The sequence below is a fragment of the Eufriesea mexicana genome, unplaced genomic scaffold (genome assembly GCF_001483705.2).
Source record: "Eufriesea mexicana isolate 0111107269 unplaced genomic scaffold, ASM148370v2 scaffold2087, whole genome shotgun sequence".
Lineage (NCBI taxonomy): Eukaryota > Metazoa > Arthropoda > Insecta > Hymenoptera > Apidae > Eufriesea > Eufriesea mexicana.
The window spans coordinates 1,110,679-1,130,728 of record NW_016910162.1 but is presented as its reverse complement, the minus strand read 5'-3'; the positions used below and the strand labels follow the sequence as shown (position 1 = coordinate 1,130,728).

Here is a 20,050-nt window from a genome sequence, read left to right as displayed (position 1 = left end):
TCGGGGCCCTCATTGGACTCATTAGGACAATTACGGACCCGTTAAACGCTCTCCGGGGTCTTTTGAGGTTTACGTTGGAAACTGGAATATACAGAATTGTTTGGAACTTGGAGATTGTCAGATTGATTTCGCGAAAACCTTGACAAATTAGATCAGGGAGCTGAAGATCCCCTGAAACATTTCAAGCGGTAAAATTGTCCTATGAGGTACAATAATTATTCATAGTCGCTGATTGGTAATTGTGGCAAGTATGTGATATTTAGCTGAATTTTTAATGAAATTTTCAAGTTTGTAGTCAAACAGGATTGTTGTAATGATTCCAGATATCGACACCTGATCTAACTGAAGAGAAGCTTGTGAAGTGGGTTTTATGGAATCGAATTGGTTACAGATGTCTAACGACAGGATTGCAAAGTGAGCTTGCCGACTCGTTAAGAAAGACTTGTCAGGGGTCAGGAGACCGTTTAACCCCGCGAGACATTACCGAATTGACTCGAGCATTTGACCCCTCCTCTTCACCCAGATGCGTCTATATGTAGATATGTGTGTATCTATACATACATGATTCCATACAGGTATTAGTTAGGACTTACCATCATCGATACAAAGGTTAGATCGAGTGGACTGTCTCCCTGTTCATTCATAAAGCCATTTAATTTCTGGCTTGAAAGTCAACAGCCTTTTCCGGTCAATCGACGTCATCATCTTCCCTTTCATAAACCAAATGCATACGACGATAAAACTAAGAAAACAAGCTTTGTTATGGATGCTAAGCCACCCTGAATAACCATAGCTAGTGTATCTTGAATATTCAACACGTTATGATATTCCTCTAATCTTTATATATTTGTGTGGAATTATTAACAATATTATGTTTCTAAATCTATAAGATAGAGTGTATACTAGATAGATACTGGATAGACTTTTAGTATACACTAGAAATATAAAATATATTATGTTCAATATTTAATGTATTATATAATATATACAAACATAAAAAATAATTAGTATAATAAATGAATTTATATTTTTATATGATTCGTAGTTAATCATTTATACTAGTCAATTACAGGTAGGTTGATTGTATAAAGTTTGTATCTGTTAGAAACTCTAAAAAGCTTTTCATTACTTATTGATTCAGAATTGTTTTTAAATTATTTAAAATGTTATGGTATTTTTTGTATTATTATTAATTTGACACATTCAGTTTGTATTAACAATTATTATTATATTGACTGAATATTGTTTATAAATATATTATATAGTTTCATATATGTATTTATTTATAGTAACGTTAACAAAAGTAATTAATAAAGTAATATAATATTTTGTTTAAAACATGAGAATTAAATAAAATATAAAATAAACATTATTACTACAATAAGTGTAAGTATGATATTACATTGATTAAAATTAAAGATAAGACTAAATATTGCAAAATGAAAATATCTATGGAACTTTGGCTATTGCAAGCGTAGTCTGCACAGAAAGAACACATAATGTTGGATCCTGGAAAATATTCCGTTGGTTGGCAGTATCCATCGATTTCTCGAGACGGCACGCAACCTCGCACCGTCACCAGCACGTTCCCATCTGCATCATTAAGAAAACGGTTTCGTAGCCTCAAGGTAGCACTATAACTACAAAAACTAGAAACTAACTTAAATTAGAAGTAATGTGACAATGGTGAGACATACGTTAATTCATCATAAAATGAAGGAATTTCAAGATCAAAGACTGATATTTCTTATTTTCAGTATTAAGTAATGTTTCATGACAAATGCTTGTTAATAACTATTACATGGGAATTTATATTACTTCGATAGAATTTCAACAAAGTAAAACAAGAAATTGAATAATTTTTGAAAAACTGGAATATCTCTTCGTAAGGAACTTAAATTTAAAAAAAAACTTTTCTATCTTATGGCTTTATATTTATACAAGTGACGCACTATGTACTAATGATAACTAAATAAAAGTCCGTCCTTCATAACTTGGAAAATAATTTGTGTTATAATGCAAATCATGATCTATAATTTGTTAACAATTAACACTAGAATTACCAAAATGGTTAAAATGACAGTTTTTTAATTTTTGATGTTTCTAGTTGTAGAAAATATATAGTTACTTTTGACAAAATTAATGTTATCTCCTATTGAGATAAAAATATAACTTATTTATTTTCATAATATTATTTTTATGATTATTAACAACAGTTTAATATATTTTGATACTGGTTTCAGATTTGTAGTTCTAGTGTTAATTTTCTTTTAATTTTTTTAACCTTCTATACTGTTAAAAGCTTCCTATTTTCATGTTTATTTAATATCTAGGTAATAATAGCGTTTAATGTTGAACAATATTCTGAAATTGCAAAGAATAATCAGAAATTTGATATTGTATTATTATAAAAAATTACAAAAATAAAATACCTTATATAAAAATTAATAAATTATTTATGAAAAAGTTAATCAGTCCTTGTAGAAAAATTTAAAAAAGTAAATTTAAAAGTATTATAAAGGATCCCTGTACAGTATTGCAAAATGTACATTAAGTTCAATTACATGTCATTGCTGTTATATTTGCATACATTCGGTTAAAAACGCGATATATGAGACGTTCCATGACATGTGATGTACTCACGTTGAAAGTAAAAGGGAGACACAAAACAGAAAAGATTTGTGTAATCGTTTGCCCTCTCATGACTTTTTTCCAAATTTCACTTATTCTAATAATTAGTAATTAATAAATTGTAAATTAATAATTAATTATTTTAAATTAATAAACAAAAAATAAATATTCTTAATGGTATATAAAAAATTGAAAAGATGCAATTATTTGTATATAGTAAAAAATAAATACCTGAAATTCTTTAAAGTTTGAGAAAATCTATAACTTGACAACTCCAAATTTGTAATTAATTCAAAGATGAAATCAAGATTTCGAAAAAATTTTACGAAAGCAAATGCAATGTATATACTGTAATATATATGTAGATATGATAAGAGTGGTCTTTATGACCGTATTTGTATAGTGCATTTTGTGGGTGTCACTGAAGTCATAAAATTCTTCCCTTTTTCCTGATATCTAATTGAGAATAAGTTTCACGTTACGAAGAAATCAGTCAAATTCATGGAACCTCGTCTCTTTACTGGTGAACTAAGGTAGTATTAATAATAAAATATAAGTATTAAAAAAAGAATTAAAACTTGATTTCTTCGATAGAGTCGTCTTGTGATATTCAACTTTTTCTCTTATCTTTCATACGTATATAATCATACATAACCTAATATTTCAAAAATGTTCATAAAAAAGTTACCAACACGAAGATATTTCTTAACTTTGTTTGAATTCTACCGAGAGATGCTACTTAGTATGTAGAAATGTATATAAATGTAGTTAACGTTAATACAAGCACGTAGAACGCGTACATGCTGCGACACGTGCACGTAATGAAGGTGAGCACACGCAACAGTAAACTACCGCTAGATGGTACTTTATACGCACAATCGATGACGCTTTTGAGACAATGCTGCGACTCGTTTTGTGGACAGAGAACTAAGTCGAAGTACGGTGTTGGAATGTAAGGATCGTTGCATTCTCTTGTGTGTCCGTTGCTTATATCGGTATTACATTCGTAACACCATAAGTTTACTCCTCTTGTGTACTCTGCTAAATAATTCGATTGTTCTCCCTTAGTCTACAGGCTTTTGATAAATAAAATTAAATATCAGCGAGCTTGTTACAATTACATTCTCTATGAGAGGTTATGAAGTCAAGTTGAAAGAAATTTCGATCAACTGTAAGTCATTATTATTTTTATAAACTATATTTTCAAGAACATGTACATATATTTGTATATATTTTTAATCTTTTTTTATTTATAACAGGAAATTAATAAAATAAATATAATAAATTGATATACTTTAGAGTGATTAGAGGAATATTATGATTAGCAATTTATTTATATCAAGATACGTGTTTATTTATAACAAGATCATACTTTATTGGATTTCAAAGTTGCATTAATTTTCTTAATGCTGTCGTTTATTAGCTTACACTAATATTACACTAATATTATATTAATATTAATCTTTAGTATATGTAAATAGAAAATTGAAATATTATTCGATAATGTGACATGTTATAATACTGTATACACTATATATGTATGTATATTCATTTGTTATATTAGATTTGTTCATTTTATCATGATTTATAAAATTGCAACAAATCAAAACAAATATTTCGCTATTTCAATGTTTTGTTTTTTATTTCAGTTAAGTGTCTGCACATAGAAACTGAGAAATTCTCGAAATACAATTATTAATGCATTGTACACGGAACAGATAAAATTTATGTATTTTGAATTCCATCCAAGTAATAAATGTACGAACATTTGAGTTATTTTAATTTGTGTATAGTACACATAGCTGGAATACTACTTTTTTATTAGCGCATAATATACGTTTTCTTACAGACAAATTAACACTGTTCGTTTCAGAAAATAATTATAGCTTTCTTAAAACAAAATCTAGTTAAATTTGTCAAAGATATTTTTTTTAATTGATTCATCTAAAGCTTGTAAGTAATTAACTTAAAAAATATTAATATTTAATACATTTTTTAAATAAATTAATATTTTGTAAAATTACTTACATAGTAAAATTTCTCATAGAAATTTTTGTATTGCAGTATATATTTTTCCACATTGAATAATATTCAAGATATAAAGAAAATACGGTTTTTTATGTATTTTGAGGACTATTTTCGTCTCGTAAATATGAACGGTTGCCGATAAAATATATATGGACCAAATATTTTTTCGGTAAATAAATACTCCGTAAATTTGATGAAAATCTCGTGTAAGTAGGTTTTTGTTTTCTAATTTTTCTTTTATGGCATAAAACAATTTTAACGTTTAAAGTCTTATATCATATAATTGATTTCATTGACTTTTTTTCGAATTATTTTTTTTCTTAGAAGCTATTCTTCAAAATTAATGCGATTAAATATCTGCATTCCAAGCATTCATAGTTCATTTGTCTTTATGAGGGTACTTGAAGGTCATAATACGGTGCTGCGTCGAATTTAGGTTTAAGAACATTCACAGTATAGTGTAGTAAAAATATGTGGCTTTAGTAAAACTATAATGACTTTCAAATTTAATAAATTATGATCTTGACATAAATCCTTTGTTAATTACAATTTAAATTTTCTCTGTAAACTGTCAACTTGTTATATGCTTAATAATTCTATTATATTGGTAAAAATAGTTTATACAGTTTCATAATTTTTTATAATAGACATATATAAATAATATTATCAAATATTGTAAAAAATACTTTATTGAATAATAATTTTTATGTTGTGTTTATAAAAATTAGAGCTGTACCATATGTATAAAATAAGAACTAATAATATAATTAATTATAATAAAAGTAAATAATTATTCTCAGGGCTAAACATTATGTACAGATGTACACAGTAGCTTTGTGTATTAAACTTTATATAAAATTATTTCAGTACTTGTCAATTATATGGTATTAAATTTAATTGTCATTTCATACAACAGTAGAATAAACATAATATTAAAAGTTACAAGTGTTACTTACCCAAATTCATGAGAATGATTATTATCGTCAGACTTACTTGCCCAGCCATGTTGGTTCCACCTTAGAATCTATGTACGTTTCAAATCTTTTCATTACCTGTTATCTTATCTTTGATAATAAAAGTAAGGACTATAGCGCGTCTCTCAAGATGTTAAGTGGGATAGGATACATACATACCATTTCTCTCATACACATAGTAAAATATAAACGTTAAAATTATTTAATAACACTGTTCTACTTGGTTTTGCAATGAATAATTGAAATTAACGCATTATAAATTAATTACATTTTTAAACTGTTTTAGTTACTATATATTTTTTAATTCTCCTCTTTTAGAATTAAAGTGCACAAACATTACATTAACAGTATATGTCAAAAATAAAACGGTAATATTATTTGTACTCTTATAAAAAAAACGTGGAATTAATGTTACAACTAAGCATGAGCTAATATTTACAAATAGTATTAAATGAAAACTGAATAAAACATTATAACAATTTTAACCGTACGCCATCACGTATCATTTCTTTTAACTATCACACATATGTACGTAAATTTCACTTTACTTCGAAATTCATTAAGCCTGAAGTATATATATAGTCTGCTTTTCTTCTCGCAAATATCGTTTCTCTGAAATCTTTTACGAAAGTGTTTATTTTTGTTAACAGGAAACGATATATCTTGCTTAGCAAATCTCTCGAATAAGGTACAATTTTAACGCACAATGTTTAAAATTCTTACTTCTGAAAGTACATTTAGTCGTTTATCGGGAAATTACGGATTAAATTTTCAACGACAAAACATTACGATCGCTCGATATATATTTTATTGCTCGTCACAATTTTCTTGCGACGATATATTCGATCTCGAGAAGCTAATTAGCATTCTTTGATATAAACATTGGCCAAATTTCATATCTGATAAGCATCTTTGTATAATACACATATATAAGTATACAATATATATATTTTTACTTATTTATGCTTATAAGGTCCTGCTTGATAAATGTATTGCAAATGTAATTCGATAAATATAATAACATTTAAATTCTTATAATGAACACGCATTCAGGCAATGATCATTGCATAATCATGCTCGATCACCGTAAAGTTATTAGTCGTTACATAACTCTATAGACACGAACCTTTTTAACTCGGTATACAAAATGTGCTAGCCAATTTATTCTTAAAATTTAGAAAATAGAAATTGAGTAGAAAGCTACATCTTTGTCTGGAATTGATTTCAACTTCAATGACTCTATCCTTTGGATATCGCTCCAATAAAGGAAAAGAATAGTACAGAAATTTTTGTAAATAAAATTTTGGCGACAACAAATAAATATCACAAATCGGTTTAATTTAATTAAACAAACATCTGAAACATCGTTTCGTAGGCTATTGCAAATTTAATATAAAGAATTTAATTTTATTCAAACAAATTTGCGTAAACACTTAATGATCTATAATTTTAAAGCTCTATATCTCAGAGGTTTATGATTCTGCTACAGAAAATGCAAATAACAACAATTATATAAAAAGATAAGAAATATAGAAAAAAGTAGTTTTATAATTGTTATCAGAAATCTGAAAATACCGAACTTTAAATTTTTGTCCTGTATTTTATTTTATGTCGCCAATATCCATTATGTGAGTCATACTTGTGAAACGACGTGGAATATCAATGAACAATGTATATGCATATATGTGTGTGTTTCCAAGTTTTAGAATACACTATGAATTGATTGTGAAATATCTCAGAGGACAATCGCAATCAATTCTATAACTCGATATATAAAGGTTACGCGACGTTGTAGAAAGAACCCAAAACTATAGCTCCAAGAGCGGATATCAAAGTGAAGAAAATTCTTGGTGAAGTTGTGATTGCACTGTTGCAAGCGTCCTCCATGCATAGATCACAGTGTTGCAGGTTGAAGATATCGTTAGAGACTTTTCCTCCTATCGCTTTGCATGGATCGATGGTCTCTGTTTTCGCAGTCTGGCAATTTCTTACTATGATGTCTTGCTTGTTAACTAATAAACATAGTACATTAATTATTAAGTACATACAAAAAGCATTTATTTACATTTCTTTATATATAAATAGTAATTAAAGTGAATTTTAAAACTAACTACAAGAATATGATATAATATTGTTTGTATAATACTCTTATTCTTACTCTCATTGATTCTTTACCTATATTAAAAATTTATTATTGTGGACAATTAATTGTTATGCATTATTTACCCGTAAGAGTCATTTTAGCACATGCCATTGGAGCAGTAGCCTGATAATGTTGGGAATTGTCGATTTCAAAAATTGTAGAAATCGGATTTAAAATCTGATGCCTTTGGACACTTTTTTGCCATTCAATCATGTTGTTAACAGTGCATTCAACAGGTTCAATCTTGTGTGCCTTTGGATCTATATCACAACCGGGATTCGTTAGCGAAGTACACATGTAGCACTTCAAAGTTTCATCTGCAAAAGAAAAACAGTCGTTTGTAATACATACTTCACTGTTACGTTCTTCCCAATGTTTCTTATATGACATTACATCCATCTATGTATTACGTACAGGATATATAGGATACACAGAGTGCACCATATAAAATTTTATAAACATTCTTCTGAATTAATATAAATATCAATTTGTTTCTAATTAAATAGGATAATTTCTTTAGAATTATCTTAAACAAAGACGACCATGTCCATTCTATTATATATAATGATATATTATATTTTTCTTATTCAAATAGTATTAAACTTAATAATATTTATTAATGTATTTTTATTTTGAATAATTGAAAAATATGACGAAGAATATTTTTAATAAATGTAAAGAAAAACTTAAAAAGATGTATGAAACATAAACTAAATATATTCTAGACTGAAAATAATTCTATTAAACGCTTAATATACGCAAATTTTTTTAGTAATAAAACTATTACATTCCTCCTTATGGATTAATATAGAATATTAAACGATGATCATTAGTCCTACAATAACAAAAAATTGTCAAATATTGGAAACAATATTTACGAATAATTTTTAATGTTTTTGGATATGCTATTTTTAATATTTAATAAAATAATTGTTAATACTTAATATTTTCTCAAAAACAATATTCTTTGATTAATTTTGTTTTCCTATTTGAATACCAGAAACTGAACTCGATGTCTGCAGTCATTTTTTAAAGAATATATTTTATGAAAAAATTGTAATTTTATTATCTTTTAATTTTTGATACGTCCTTATTCGATGATGTTTTTAAATATTTACTAACAGTTTTTGAATTAAAAGTTTGTAAATATTAACAACAATATACTAATAATTATTATGTAATTAATAATATATATATAACTTATTAGTCTTATTCCAAATAGTGTATTTGTATAATATTGTTATTTACATCTCTATTTAAATATGATATGTATGCTTTATATTTATTATAATATTTTCAAATATAGTTATTAAAATATTATTTTTGAATAGTATATAGAAGATATGGAAAAATAATATTTTAACGTATTTTTCAACAATCGATTTTTCTGAGAATATGTTTATCTTTCAGTGTTCCTTAAATTTAAAAAATTTTTTAAATCTACATTCATTCGTCGTCTAAAAAAAAAGTGAAATGTTGGAACGCTTCGAGCTTTTTGTTTCATAAACTCCGATCTGCAAACTCACACCCCATTGTGCACGAACGGTCACTTCTTCCATCATTATCTCGCGATTCTTCAACGCTAGTACCACTCAAACGTTGTTAAGTTTGACATTGTAATATTTTTGTATACCTTTTCTAGCATTTGACACGTTCAGGCCACGAAATTCTTAAGTTCTCTGCAAAACATGACTGTTACCCTTTCTTTTAGTATATAATACATTTTATTACCTAATTTTAATAATTAACAAACTTTGCAATATGACAAAATTCACGTATATACAAACATATGAAATTTGATGTTAACAAATCCTTCAAAAATTTTTTTGAAAAGTCGGTAATTTTGATACTATGAGAAATGAATAAAATTATTAATTTTTTCAATTTCAGATATTATCCTTTTTAAAAAATAATTAAAAACTGTTACCTATTTTATAACTCTATGTAAAGTGATACTTAAAAATTCTTAGTATCATAAAAGCGAATTCCAGGATTTTCCCAACTTCGTAAGTTTGTATTTTATGTACAACAGCAACTGTAAAATCGTTAAATGAAATAATAAAATGAAGTGTCAGATAAAAGGGTACGATGAAAGACTGTAACAAGGAATTTTAAAATCCAAGTTGGTAGGAATATGCGAATAAAATAGAGATTCTAAAATTAATCGTGTACGTACGTATAAGGCATTCTTCATTCTCGCTCAGCGCATACCTCGTGCAATAACGACCAGAAAATAGAGAAAGATATAACGGGTCCAAGATAATGTTACGCATGAATCCTCTTGGAAAAATATAGAAGCCATTTTTCTAGATTATAGTCCATTTCAATTCAACGATTGTTTGTTTCCCGGAAGAAGCAAATAATCTATTTCCTCTGGCGCCTGGTAGACGCCCCTACGACGCCGGAACATTTCCGACTGTCGCACATAATTCTAACAAACCGGCGGATCGAGCTTACGTACCGTAAGAATGTTTATAATCGAGCGTACATTTCCAGCGTCCCTTTTTCAAATACGCATGTTCTATGTAGTTATTTGGGTCGCAGTATCGTGGCGCCAGGAGTTGCGACGTTACCCCTCCCTCCTCAAATTGTAACTTGCAGTTCGACAAACCACAGTTAACCTACTAGCCTTCTGGTTTCAAATTGTTTCGAATCGATCGAAAATATCCGTCGACTCGAGGGAAACGATCCAGTTTAGATTATTTCTACGATTATACGTAAATGTGTAAACACGTCTAACAAATTATTCGCAACGTTATCGACTGTTAATAAGTTCACTGGTATAAATATAATTGTAATCGTAATTGTTACAGAGAACCAAATAGTATTGCAGAAATGAAGGATAACCCATGAAAACATAACAGGGAATAATGGAAGAAACATTCGTGACTAATAAAACTGACAAAATGAATGAGACAAATTTGGAACGCCTACTAACGAGCAATTTGTCATACACTATGCCTACATCTACAGCAGAATTTTAGTAAGATTTTGTATAAGATATTATACATATATTATTCGATATATGGGTTATTTATTATTGCATTACAATTTTCATACAGTTAATAATGTTATACAAATATAATAATATTAGCTACAATACCTGTCTAAATGAAATAAGAATACAGTATATTATTTCTAACATTTTAGCATTAATTAGAAAATACAACACGAAATAGTTTGTAAAATTAAAACAGATTTTACAACAGAATTACAACAGATTGTAATTGATATTATTTTATAGAGAATGGGAGACATTTAAGTAATTATATCAAAATCATTAGGAATAACATAACCTAATTTTTAATTAACCTAATTATAGATAATGTTATTAAATGTTAATTGTTTATTAAAAGTTTAATTGTGAACTGTTTTCCAGCGAGGCAATGTGTAATTTCTTACTCAAAGCTTTACTGAAATACCATGGAAACGGCTTGTGTACGGTAGATTGCTCGCCGGTAGGCGTTCCAAATTTGCATTTTTAAAACTTCGATACTAAAAAATAAAGCAAAATCAAATGTTTGGTAGACAAAAAATATCTTTTTCACACTTCTTTATTACTTTTAGTTGGTTAATTTTTAATTACGGAAAATTCTCTATATCTATATATTTTAAAAAAATGCTAATAATAATATATTTCACATTATTAAATCGTACATTAACAAATTAAACCTTATATATTATAAAAACTTTATACTAGTCCAATAATATTTGCCGAAAATTTACTTAAAATTAATTTTCAACATAAATTATTATTATATGTAGTTTATAATAAATAAACATCTTGTTTATAAAATATCCTTCTTTTAGTGATTTACAAAATACCGTGATAAAAAAAATAATAAAATTTTTCTTATAAATTATTATTGCCTCTTAAGTTGATGTATAATACAAGAAATATTCATATGTGAAAAAATATTAAATATAATTTCTGATAATTAATATCGTTGAAAATTTGGAAAGAATAACATAAATTTATAAACCCATGACTGTAAATAGTAACAGGAAGTATGATCAAATTTTTTTATTTTCACTTAATTTTTTATATTTATATTAATATCTGCAATATTGAAAAATATGATTTTTAAATGTAAATACAATTATAATAATATTCGTGCAAACAAGGTAAAAAGAATGATAAGATCTATGTATTACACTACATAGGTAGCATAACAATAATATAATATAAAAATTACCATACATAATTTTTCAAAATATGCGATTCGAGTACGTAAAAAATTAACAAAATATTATGTTGATTATTCACATTCAACTAAATATACCATAAAAATTATCAATTAATCTGGTCATAGTTATTTTGTTTGAATATATATATTTACGTGTGGTTTGACAACTGACAAATTTTACTATATTCACGTTCGTTTGATTTTCAATCGAAATGTATGTTAATAAAAGCCCTCGTTTCTATGTAGAAATATAAATCTAAATCATTTTTATACGATATATTTTGTCATTTTGGTAAGCTTGAGAATTATAAACCACAAAATCCATAACAAACTGTACTGTAAAAATATATTGGCGAAGCTTTGTTCAGCGTACGAATATAACCACAACATGAAACTAAAGAAAGCTGCAGAAGGCGTATCATGTATCACACTAACCGTTGGCGAGAACAATATAAACATACTTGATCACGAACGTTTCTCTGACCACCGACGATCGAATAAAAATTTCATCACTTCGATCGACAAACTTTTCTTTGCATTTTCACTAATAATCCACCATACGAAAGAGGTACGTTTTCCTCAAATTTTTCCCGGCATTCTTTTGTAGAAAATAAATTTTCAGAATAATCACCTGAACGAACCGCCAAGACGAGCGCGAAGCTGACAATTAGCACTGCGATCCTTCGAGCCATTTCGGAAGTCGTCGGTGAGAGGCAAGTTTTCTCCTGAAGTTTACTCTCGGGAAGCAGAATGCAAACTGCGATTCGTGACGGAGGGTGAAGCACTGGCACAAGGAAGAGTTGTCGTCGAGTCGACAGCCTGATCGCGAGTATGAGATTGCGAGGTTCGCCACTCACCACGCCACTCACCGCACTCCTCTCTGTTTTTCGCCACCCCGCCGCAGATCGCATAATCGCGCAAGCCGTGTAATTTTAGCTTTCTTTATCCTTCTAATTCTCTTCCATAGATTGTTCGCCGTAGAACAATGATATTTCAATAATTCCATTTTGAAAAATTATCCAGTTTCCTGTGTAATTTTATTATTATTGTGCAATTTATCGAATTCATGTAATTTTATTGAATGGAACTTTTCATTTGAGGTTATAATTTTTTTAATTCATACTTTTGTTGAGATTCTTAATTTATGTTGAATTTTAAATGGGATTACTTTTATTGTACGTTAATTATTTGTGAATAGGATCGGGATTTATAGTTAATGTTTAATGGGAAATGTGTATAATTAGTTCAATTTGAATTACATTGAATTAAATTGACCGAAATTAATTTTACTTTGGTTTGAACGAATAACACGAAATGAAATATTCATACCACATTTTTAAGAAGAAAATTAGTATTTCATTACATTTGGAATGAATTTTAGTTGTGTAGATAATTACCATTTCTGTATTTTTGCTCTTTTTGATGAATTAGTTAAGTGACCTATTTTAATAGATAGTTGACTCAATTAAAAATTAAATACAAACGAATAGAATAATTAAATATGAAATTTGTTTCATTGCTATACATATTATACTATTCACATTCATATTTAAAAATAAATCATGCTAATAAAATTTGAAACATTTTTGAAAATAATTAAACCAAATTTATTTTAATAATTTTTATGAATGATATAGCAGATTAATATTTATAATATTTTTTAATCGCGTATTTTGCATACAGGTTGAATTTTTAAAAAACACGGTTCTTTTGCCAAATTTTTATTTAATATATTTATTTAAAATAAAATATTTGTTACGAGAATGTAATTTGAGAAATTTAATATTGCTTGATGTAATTTCCATGTAAAATATATTTTTGAACCTATTAGAAATTACTTCGAATAACCAAATTACATAGCTCATTTCTTGTAACTCCTAACAGAAAGCAAAGTACTATATATACATATTCAGTGATATAAACCTAATTCAACATTACTTTCCATTGTAGTTTGTAGTAAAATTGCTAAACTTTTATAATTATTATTACTATTCAATATATTTACTGTAATTTATATTAACTCAAATGTTTTTACAATTACTATTAACATTCAAAATATTTACTGTAATTTATACTGTCACGAATTTTTTTACAATTACTGCTAACGTTAAAAATATTTACAGCAATGTATACTAACGCAAATTTTTTTGCAATTATTATTAACATTCAAAATATTTACTGTAATTTATACTAATGCAAATTTTTTCCAATTACTATTAACATTCAAAATATTTACTGTAATTTATACTAACGTAAATTTTTTTACTATTACTATTAGGATTCAAAATATTTTTTGTAATTTATACCAATGTAAATTTATTACAGTTACTATTAACTTTCAAAACATTTACTGTAATTTATACTAACGCAAATTTTTTTACAATTATTGTTAACATTCAAAACATTTACTGTAATTTATACTAACGCAAATTTTTTAGCAATTACTATTAACATTAAAAATATTTACTATAATTTATACTGACACGAATTTTTTTACAGTTGTAATTAACATTCAAAATATTTATTGTAATTTATACTGATACGAATTTTTTATAATTATTATTGCTATTCAAAATTAAATTTTAACTAAATCATAGTATAACAAATATTTTCTTATTTAAAAGAAAATTTGTTTTGATGCTATAAAGTATTATTACTGTAATACCCACATGTTTGAAGCACTGCGTGCTTACCTGTTGCACCGCTGTTAAAAAATATTGCCTAACATGGTATATGGTACAACTTTCGTGGTTAGTGTGTTTAGTAACACAGGGCGTGTGTTTAATCAACCGTGTCACTTATATGTACCATTGCTCGTATGACACTCATCGGATTAAGACTTTGTGTACAATTCACGTGGAAAATACATTGAGAATCCGTTTGGCAAGAATTCCAAACTACAGTTCCACGTAGTTCACATCAAAGTAACGAACTACTAAGGAAGACCTTATAAATTGTGGCGGTAACGATTGATGAGGAGGGGAAGTGCAGATACATCGAAGAACGTTAATTGTCTATTAGCCTAATTAAAGTTAGCGACGTCCATGACAGAAACAGTACACAGGCCATATTTTTGTGGCATTTAACACGTAAATACGCTTTTTCGAAAACTACTACTTTTTCATTGTTCAAGGATAAAGTAATTATCACTAGAAATAGTAACTAGATATAACCAAGCTGAAAGAAAGTTGTAAAATAACAGTTATATTTTTCTTTAAACGATTTTATTTACGATTAATCATTATAGACGACAAAAATTGTTTTTAATAATCATTTTAAATGGTGGACGTTGGTTTTAATTATAAATAATCCTTATCGTGAATAGGACTTTATTTTGGTCATCATGAATATATTATAATAATTATTTATAATGATTATGAAAATTGACAATAGCCAAATGAACGAGAAAATGTGCCGATAACTAAAATAAAATTCTGATAGTGGTTATTTGTTATCAAAAATTGTTTCCATCATCTATAATTGTTATTCGAAATTGAAAACTTTTAATTCGAAATTAAAAAAGAAGTTAAAAAGAAAGAAATTCTTTTCGTACTAAAAGAATAAAAATTGCATTTTTTTAATTATTACATTTTTTGAGGAATGTTTTTAAATTTTATATACGATTATATCACATATGAATAAAAATCAATATTTTCTTATATAAAAAATTTCTTCGAAATAAAGCTTTTAATTTCAAAATGTGTTCACTGTAAAACTCTGTTTTGGATCACTGATCGAGTGACTGAATCAATTTTTGTAGTTCAAACGATCAAATGTACATACGATGCTCAAATACTAGGAATTTAAGGTGATAAAATTGTTTTGATATCAATAAGAAAAAATATAATTTTTAATTATTTCTTACGAAAATAAGGAAAATTTAATTGTTCAATCCTGTGCAATATTGTATCCACTGTAATATAAACAAATTATTATTTGTTTTATGCAGAAGGAGAAGGGACGACCGATGGAAGTAAGTAGAGAAGTGAGGAAGTAGAATAACTCCATAAAAGCTCGACCCCTTAAGGCTGTTTCACATTGCACCGAAACGAAGTAACGAAGCGTATAATTTTCATTGCGTATGCAATGAACTTCTATTAAAAACATTCCTACACAAACTTCAGTTAATGCAATCATTTCAAAACAGAAGATTTTATGAACTAATACATTATGCAAATAGCTAAAAAACAGGAAAGGAGAAGTATTTAATTCATTGAATAGTAAAAGACCTAAAACCCATAGTGACTTCTAAAAATTATTTTTATACTTACTCTATAATCTTATTAAGACCCATTATCATTCACATAATTAATTAACTAATTGTGAACAAATTTTAAATTTGTAAAAATTTATTAATATTTGGATAAAAAATTTATTAAATATTTGAATAGTTCAGATAATAAATTTATTGATGTTTGAATAATTTAGATAATAAATTTATTAGTATTCGAATAATTTAGATAGTAAATTTATTAATCTTTGAATAATTCAGATAATAAATTTATTAGTATTCGAATAATTTAGATAGTAAATTTATTAATCTTTGAATAATTCAGATAATAAATTGATTAATATTCGAATAATTCAGATAGTAAATTTATTAATCTTTGAATAATTCAGATAATAAATTGATTAATATTTGAATAATTCAGATAATAAATTTATTAATATTTGGAGTACATTAGATCCAAAAATTGTTTTCTCTGCATTCAACTTCGTCAATCTGAATAAAAAATCTTTTGATTAGCTAAAGATTAGCTATATACTTAACACACTCATAGATACTTACGCAATATCTTCATAACCTAAGTTTATATCGAATAAGCAGTTATTTGATCGTAAGCATCACTTATATGACTGAAAGGTAACAAAGCGAAGAATATTTTCAACAGACGAAGTCGTTCAGTCGGGGGGCTTCTGGGTATCGGTTTCGTTAATTCAATTTGAGTTTATCTCTGCAGGTGTTTCTAATTATTCTATGGTATACTTATTGTCTACTCAGTTTTGGCAGAAGTTAAATTCAGTCCGTGACTCAGAGAAATTCATGAACATTCGTGTAGTGCTAATTAGGAGGATAATAGACCCGGGAATATTTAATTTGATATGAAGATAAAAAGATAACAATTTAAGATGGTGAGTCATCTGAATTAATTTAGTACCTTAATTTTTAAAATACTTTCAGATCGGAATTAAAATCGAAGAAATGATTATCGATCAATTTCTTATTTTCTTTAATGCTCCTGAATGAAATAAATAATTTGTAGCTCCACATGTTTAAATAAATTTAAAGTGTTAAAAAAATGCAAATTCTAATTCATTGTAACATTTATTGTACAAATATTATTTAAATAAGCGAAACACAATTTATTTATACGTTGTATTTTATTTATTAAAATATTTAGAACTTACTTAATGGTTAATAAGAATTTAGTATCTAATAAACATGAAAATAAATAAAATTTACAGGACTTAAAACATATACATATTTTAATTATTAAATAATAGTATATAATAATATTAATAGATAATAAATTTATTAGTATTCGAATAATTTAGATAGTAAATTTATTAATCTTTGAATAATTCAGATAATAAATTTATTAGTATTCGAATAATTTAGATAGTAAATTTATTAATCTTTGAATAATTCAGATAATAAATTGATTAATATTCGAATAATTCAGATAGTAAATTTATTAATCTTTGAATAATTCAGATAATAAATTGATTAATATTTGAATAATTCAGATAATAAATTTATTAATATTTGGAGTACATTAGATCCAAAAATTGTTTTCTCTGCATTCAACTTCGTCAATCTGAATAAAAAATCTTTTGATTAGCTAAAGATTAGCTATATACTTAACACACTCATAGATACTTACGCAATATCTTCATAACCTAAGTTTATATCGAATAAGCAGTTATTTGATCGTAAGCATCACTTATATGACTGAAAGGTAACAAAGCGAAGAATATTTTCAACAGACGAAGTCGTTCAGTCGGGGGGCTTCTGGGTATCGGTTTCGTTAATTCAATTTGAGTTTATCTCTGCAGGTGTTTCTAATTATTCTATGGTATACTTATTGTCTACTCAGTTTTGGCAGAAGTTAAATTCAGTCCGTGACTCAGAGAAATTCATGAACATTCGTGTAGTGCTAATTAGGAGGATAATAGACCCGGGAATATTTAATTTGATATGAAGATAAAAAGATAACAATTTAAGATGGTGAGTCATCTGAATTAATTTAGTACCTTAATTTTTAAAATACTTTCAGATCGGAATTAAAATCGAAGAAATGATTATCGATCAATTTCTTATTTTCTTTAATGCTCCTGAATGAAATAAATAATTTGTAGCTCCACATGTTTAAATAAATTTAAAGTGTTAAAAAAATGCAAATTCTAATTCATTGTAACATTTATTGTACAAATATTATTTAAATAAGCGAAACACAATTTATTTATACGTTGTATTTTATTTATTAAAATATTTAGAACTTACTTAATGGTTAATAAGAATTTAGTATCTAATAAACATGAAAATAAATAAAATTTACAGGACTTAAAACATATACATATTTTAATTATTAAATAATAGTATATAATAATATTAAGATCATATGTTTGAATAATAATTTTAATCACAATTTCGAGAATTAATTGCAAAACGAAAATTAGAACTTTTTTTGTTGTAACATTACAGGTTTATAGGTTATGTAAGACATATACAATGTATCCGATTTTCATCTAAAAATAAAAATTATACATTAATTACTTGCTGCATGACAAATGAGTTTAACAATAATTGAAAACTTAAAAAAAAATGCCCTTTCTTCATAAGTAGGTGTGTAGAGGACACATAAAGGTTAACTTTGCTTTTCTAAATGGAATAAGAAATTATTCACTAGCTCACCATTGTGACTAAAAAATAACTAGACCACTTACGTCAAAAAGCTCTTAATTTAAAAATATTTAACGACATTGAACTATAGGAAATCCATGGGTAACCATGAACGTTTTAACTGGATAATAACCTCTAATTATAGAAACTTCATGGGTAACCATGAACGTTGGAACCGTCTAAACAAACGCTATTTTATTAGGAACAGAGAAATATAGCACCTCCTTTCAGAAAATGAAGATAACCTCAAAATCTTGGAAATCCTCAAAATCTCTTCACTGTTACATTCTGGTCGTTTTTAAACCGTGCAACTTTTACCAATAAAATTTTGTTGCACTTTTTCGAGGTGATCACGGTTATTGCACCACCCTGTACATATAATATGATTGATAAAACTCTTTTCGATGAACGGTTTAATGAAAATCTATCAAGGTGCCTTCGATTTATGCTTCCTATGACCTCTTTCGTCCAAATGCCGTCAGCTTCGAAATTTCCAACGTTGTTCGCTTTTTATTATAAACAGTAGAAGATGCCGTAGCTTGCAAAATTGTCCCGAAATTTTCATTAGACAGCATCATTAATCGTGGCTTCGGTCATTTTGCTCGACGTGTAGTCGGATACGCGTAGACTCCATTCTTCCGTAAAATCAGCACAGTACAGTAAAGAAAACAGGATAAAGAAGGAGAAAGATGAGAACGAGAAACGTCCGGCATCACGGCGCCTATCCAGGACACGAACGACGCCGTCTAGCTCAGTTTTGAATTTAGCAATTACTATGAGATCTAGCACAGAACTTTTCCTTTATTTTCTTGATCACCTCCTGTGAGCTGACGTATTTTAATGTCCCTTCTCTTTCCCACTTTTTTAAATAATCTACTTTATGAAAGGTTACTGCATTTCGACTACTTTACTCCACTCTATCGTTTGTGACTTTCGTGTTATTTCCTGCTGGATGATACGTGGGAAAACTTTTCGACCATCTTGTATTTTTATTCACCTCATTTCCTGTTTTTCGCAGTTCATGTGTGTTTTAACGTAGTAACGTGTGAATTAGATCTACATTTAATTTACACTTCATTTTACACTTGTTAAGTGGATTATCGTATAATTATATCGTGATTGTAATTATAATAAGAAGTACAGTGTATTTATTATTATGCAATATATAATTATGCAATATATA

General features: G+C 27.1%; 2 protein-coding genes across 2 annotated transcripts; both read right to left on the bottom strand.

Annotated features, from left to right (window-relative positions):
- Positions 1–1,375: 1,375 nt before the first annotated feature.
- On the bottom strand, positions 1,376–5,687 carry LOC108549475 (uncharacterized). The gene is made up of 3 exons (XM_017902863.1): positions 5,616–5,687; positions 3,508–3,672; positions 1,376–1,593 (listed from the first exon to the last, which is right to left on the bottom strand). The coding sequence occupies exons 1-3, from the start codon at positions 5,662–5,664 to the stop codon at positions 1,376–1,378; spliced, it is 432 nt and encodes a 143-aa protein (XP_017758352.1). The 5' UTR covers positions 5,665–5,687.
- Positions 5,688–7,230: 1,543 nt separating this feature from the next.
- Positions 7,231–12,810, bottom strand: LOC108549532 (uncharacterized). Its single transcript, XM_017902950.1, has 3 exons — positions 12,595–12,810; positions 7,860–8,093; positions 7,231–7,645 (listed from the first exon to the last, which is right to left on the bottom strand). The coding sequence occupies exons 1-3, from the start codon at positions 12,653–12,655 to the stop codon at positions 7,413–7,415; spliced, it is 528 nt and encodes a 175-aa protein (XP_017758439.1). The 5' UTR covers positions 12,656–12,810; the 3' UTR covers positions 7,231–7,412.
- Positions 12,811–20,050: the final 7,240 nt, after the last annotated feature.

Bases quoted from the DNA above. Each gene is read 5' to 3' on its own strand.
- LOC108549475 (XM_017902863.1), bottom strand. From the start codon at position 5,664: ATGGCTGGGCAAGTAAGTCTGACGATAATAATCATTCTCATGAATTTG. The intron at 3,673-5,615 runs GTAAGTAACACT...CGAATTATTTAG, and splicing joins AATCATTCTCATGAATTTGG to CAGAGTACACAAGAGGAGTA. The intron at 1,594-3,507 runs GTGCGTATAAAG...TTAATGATGCAG, and splicing joins TCTCAAAAGCGTCATCGATT to ATGGGAACGTGCTGGTGACG.
- LOC108549532 (XM_017902950.1), bottom strand. From the start codon at position 12,655: ATGGCTCGAAGGATCGCAGTGCTAATTGTCAGCTTCGCGCTCGTCTTG. The intron at 8,094-12,594 runs GTGATTATTCTG...TTTCTTTTGCAG, and splicing joins CGTCTTGGCGGTTCGTTCAG to ATGAAACTTTGAAGTGCTAC. The intron at 7,646-7,859 runs GTAAATAATGCA...TATGTTTATTAG, and splicing joins TGCTAAAATGACTCTTACGG to TTAACAAGCAAGACATCATA.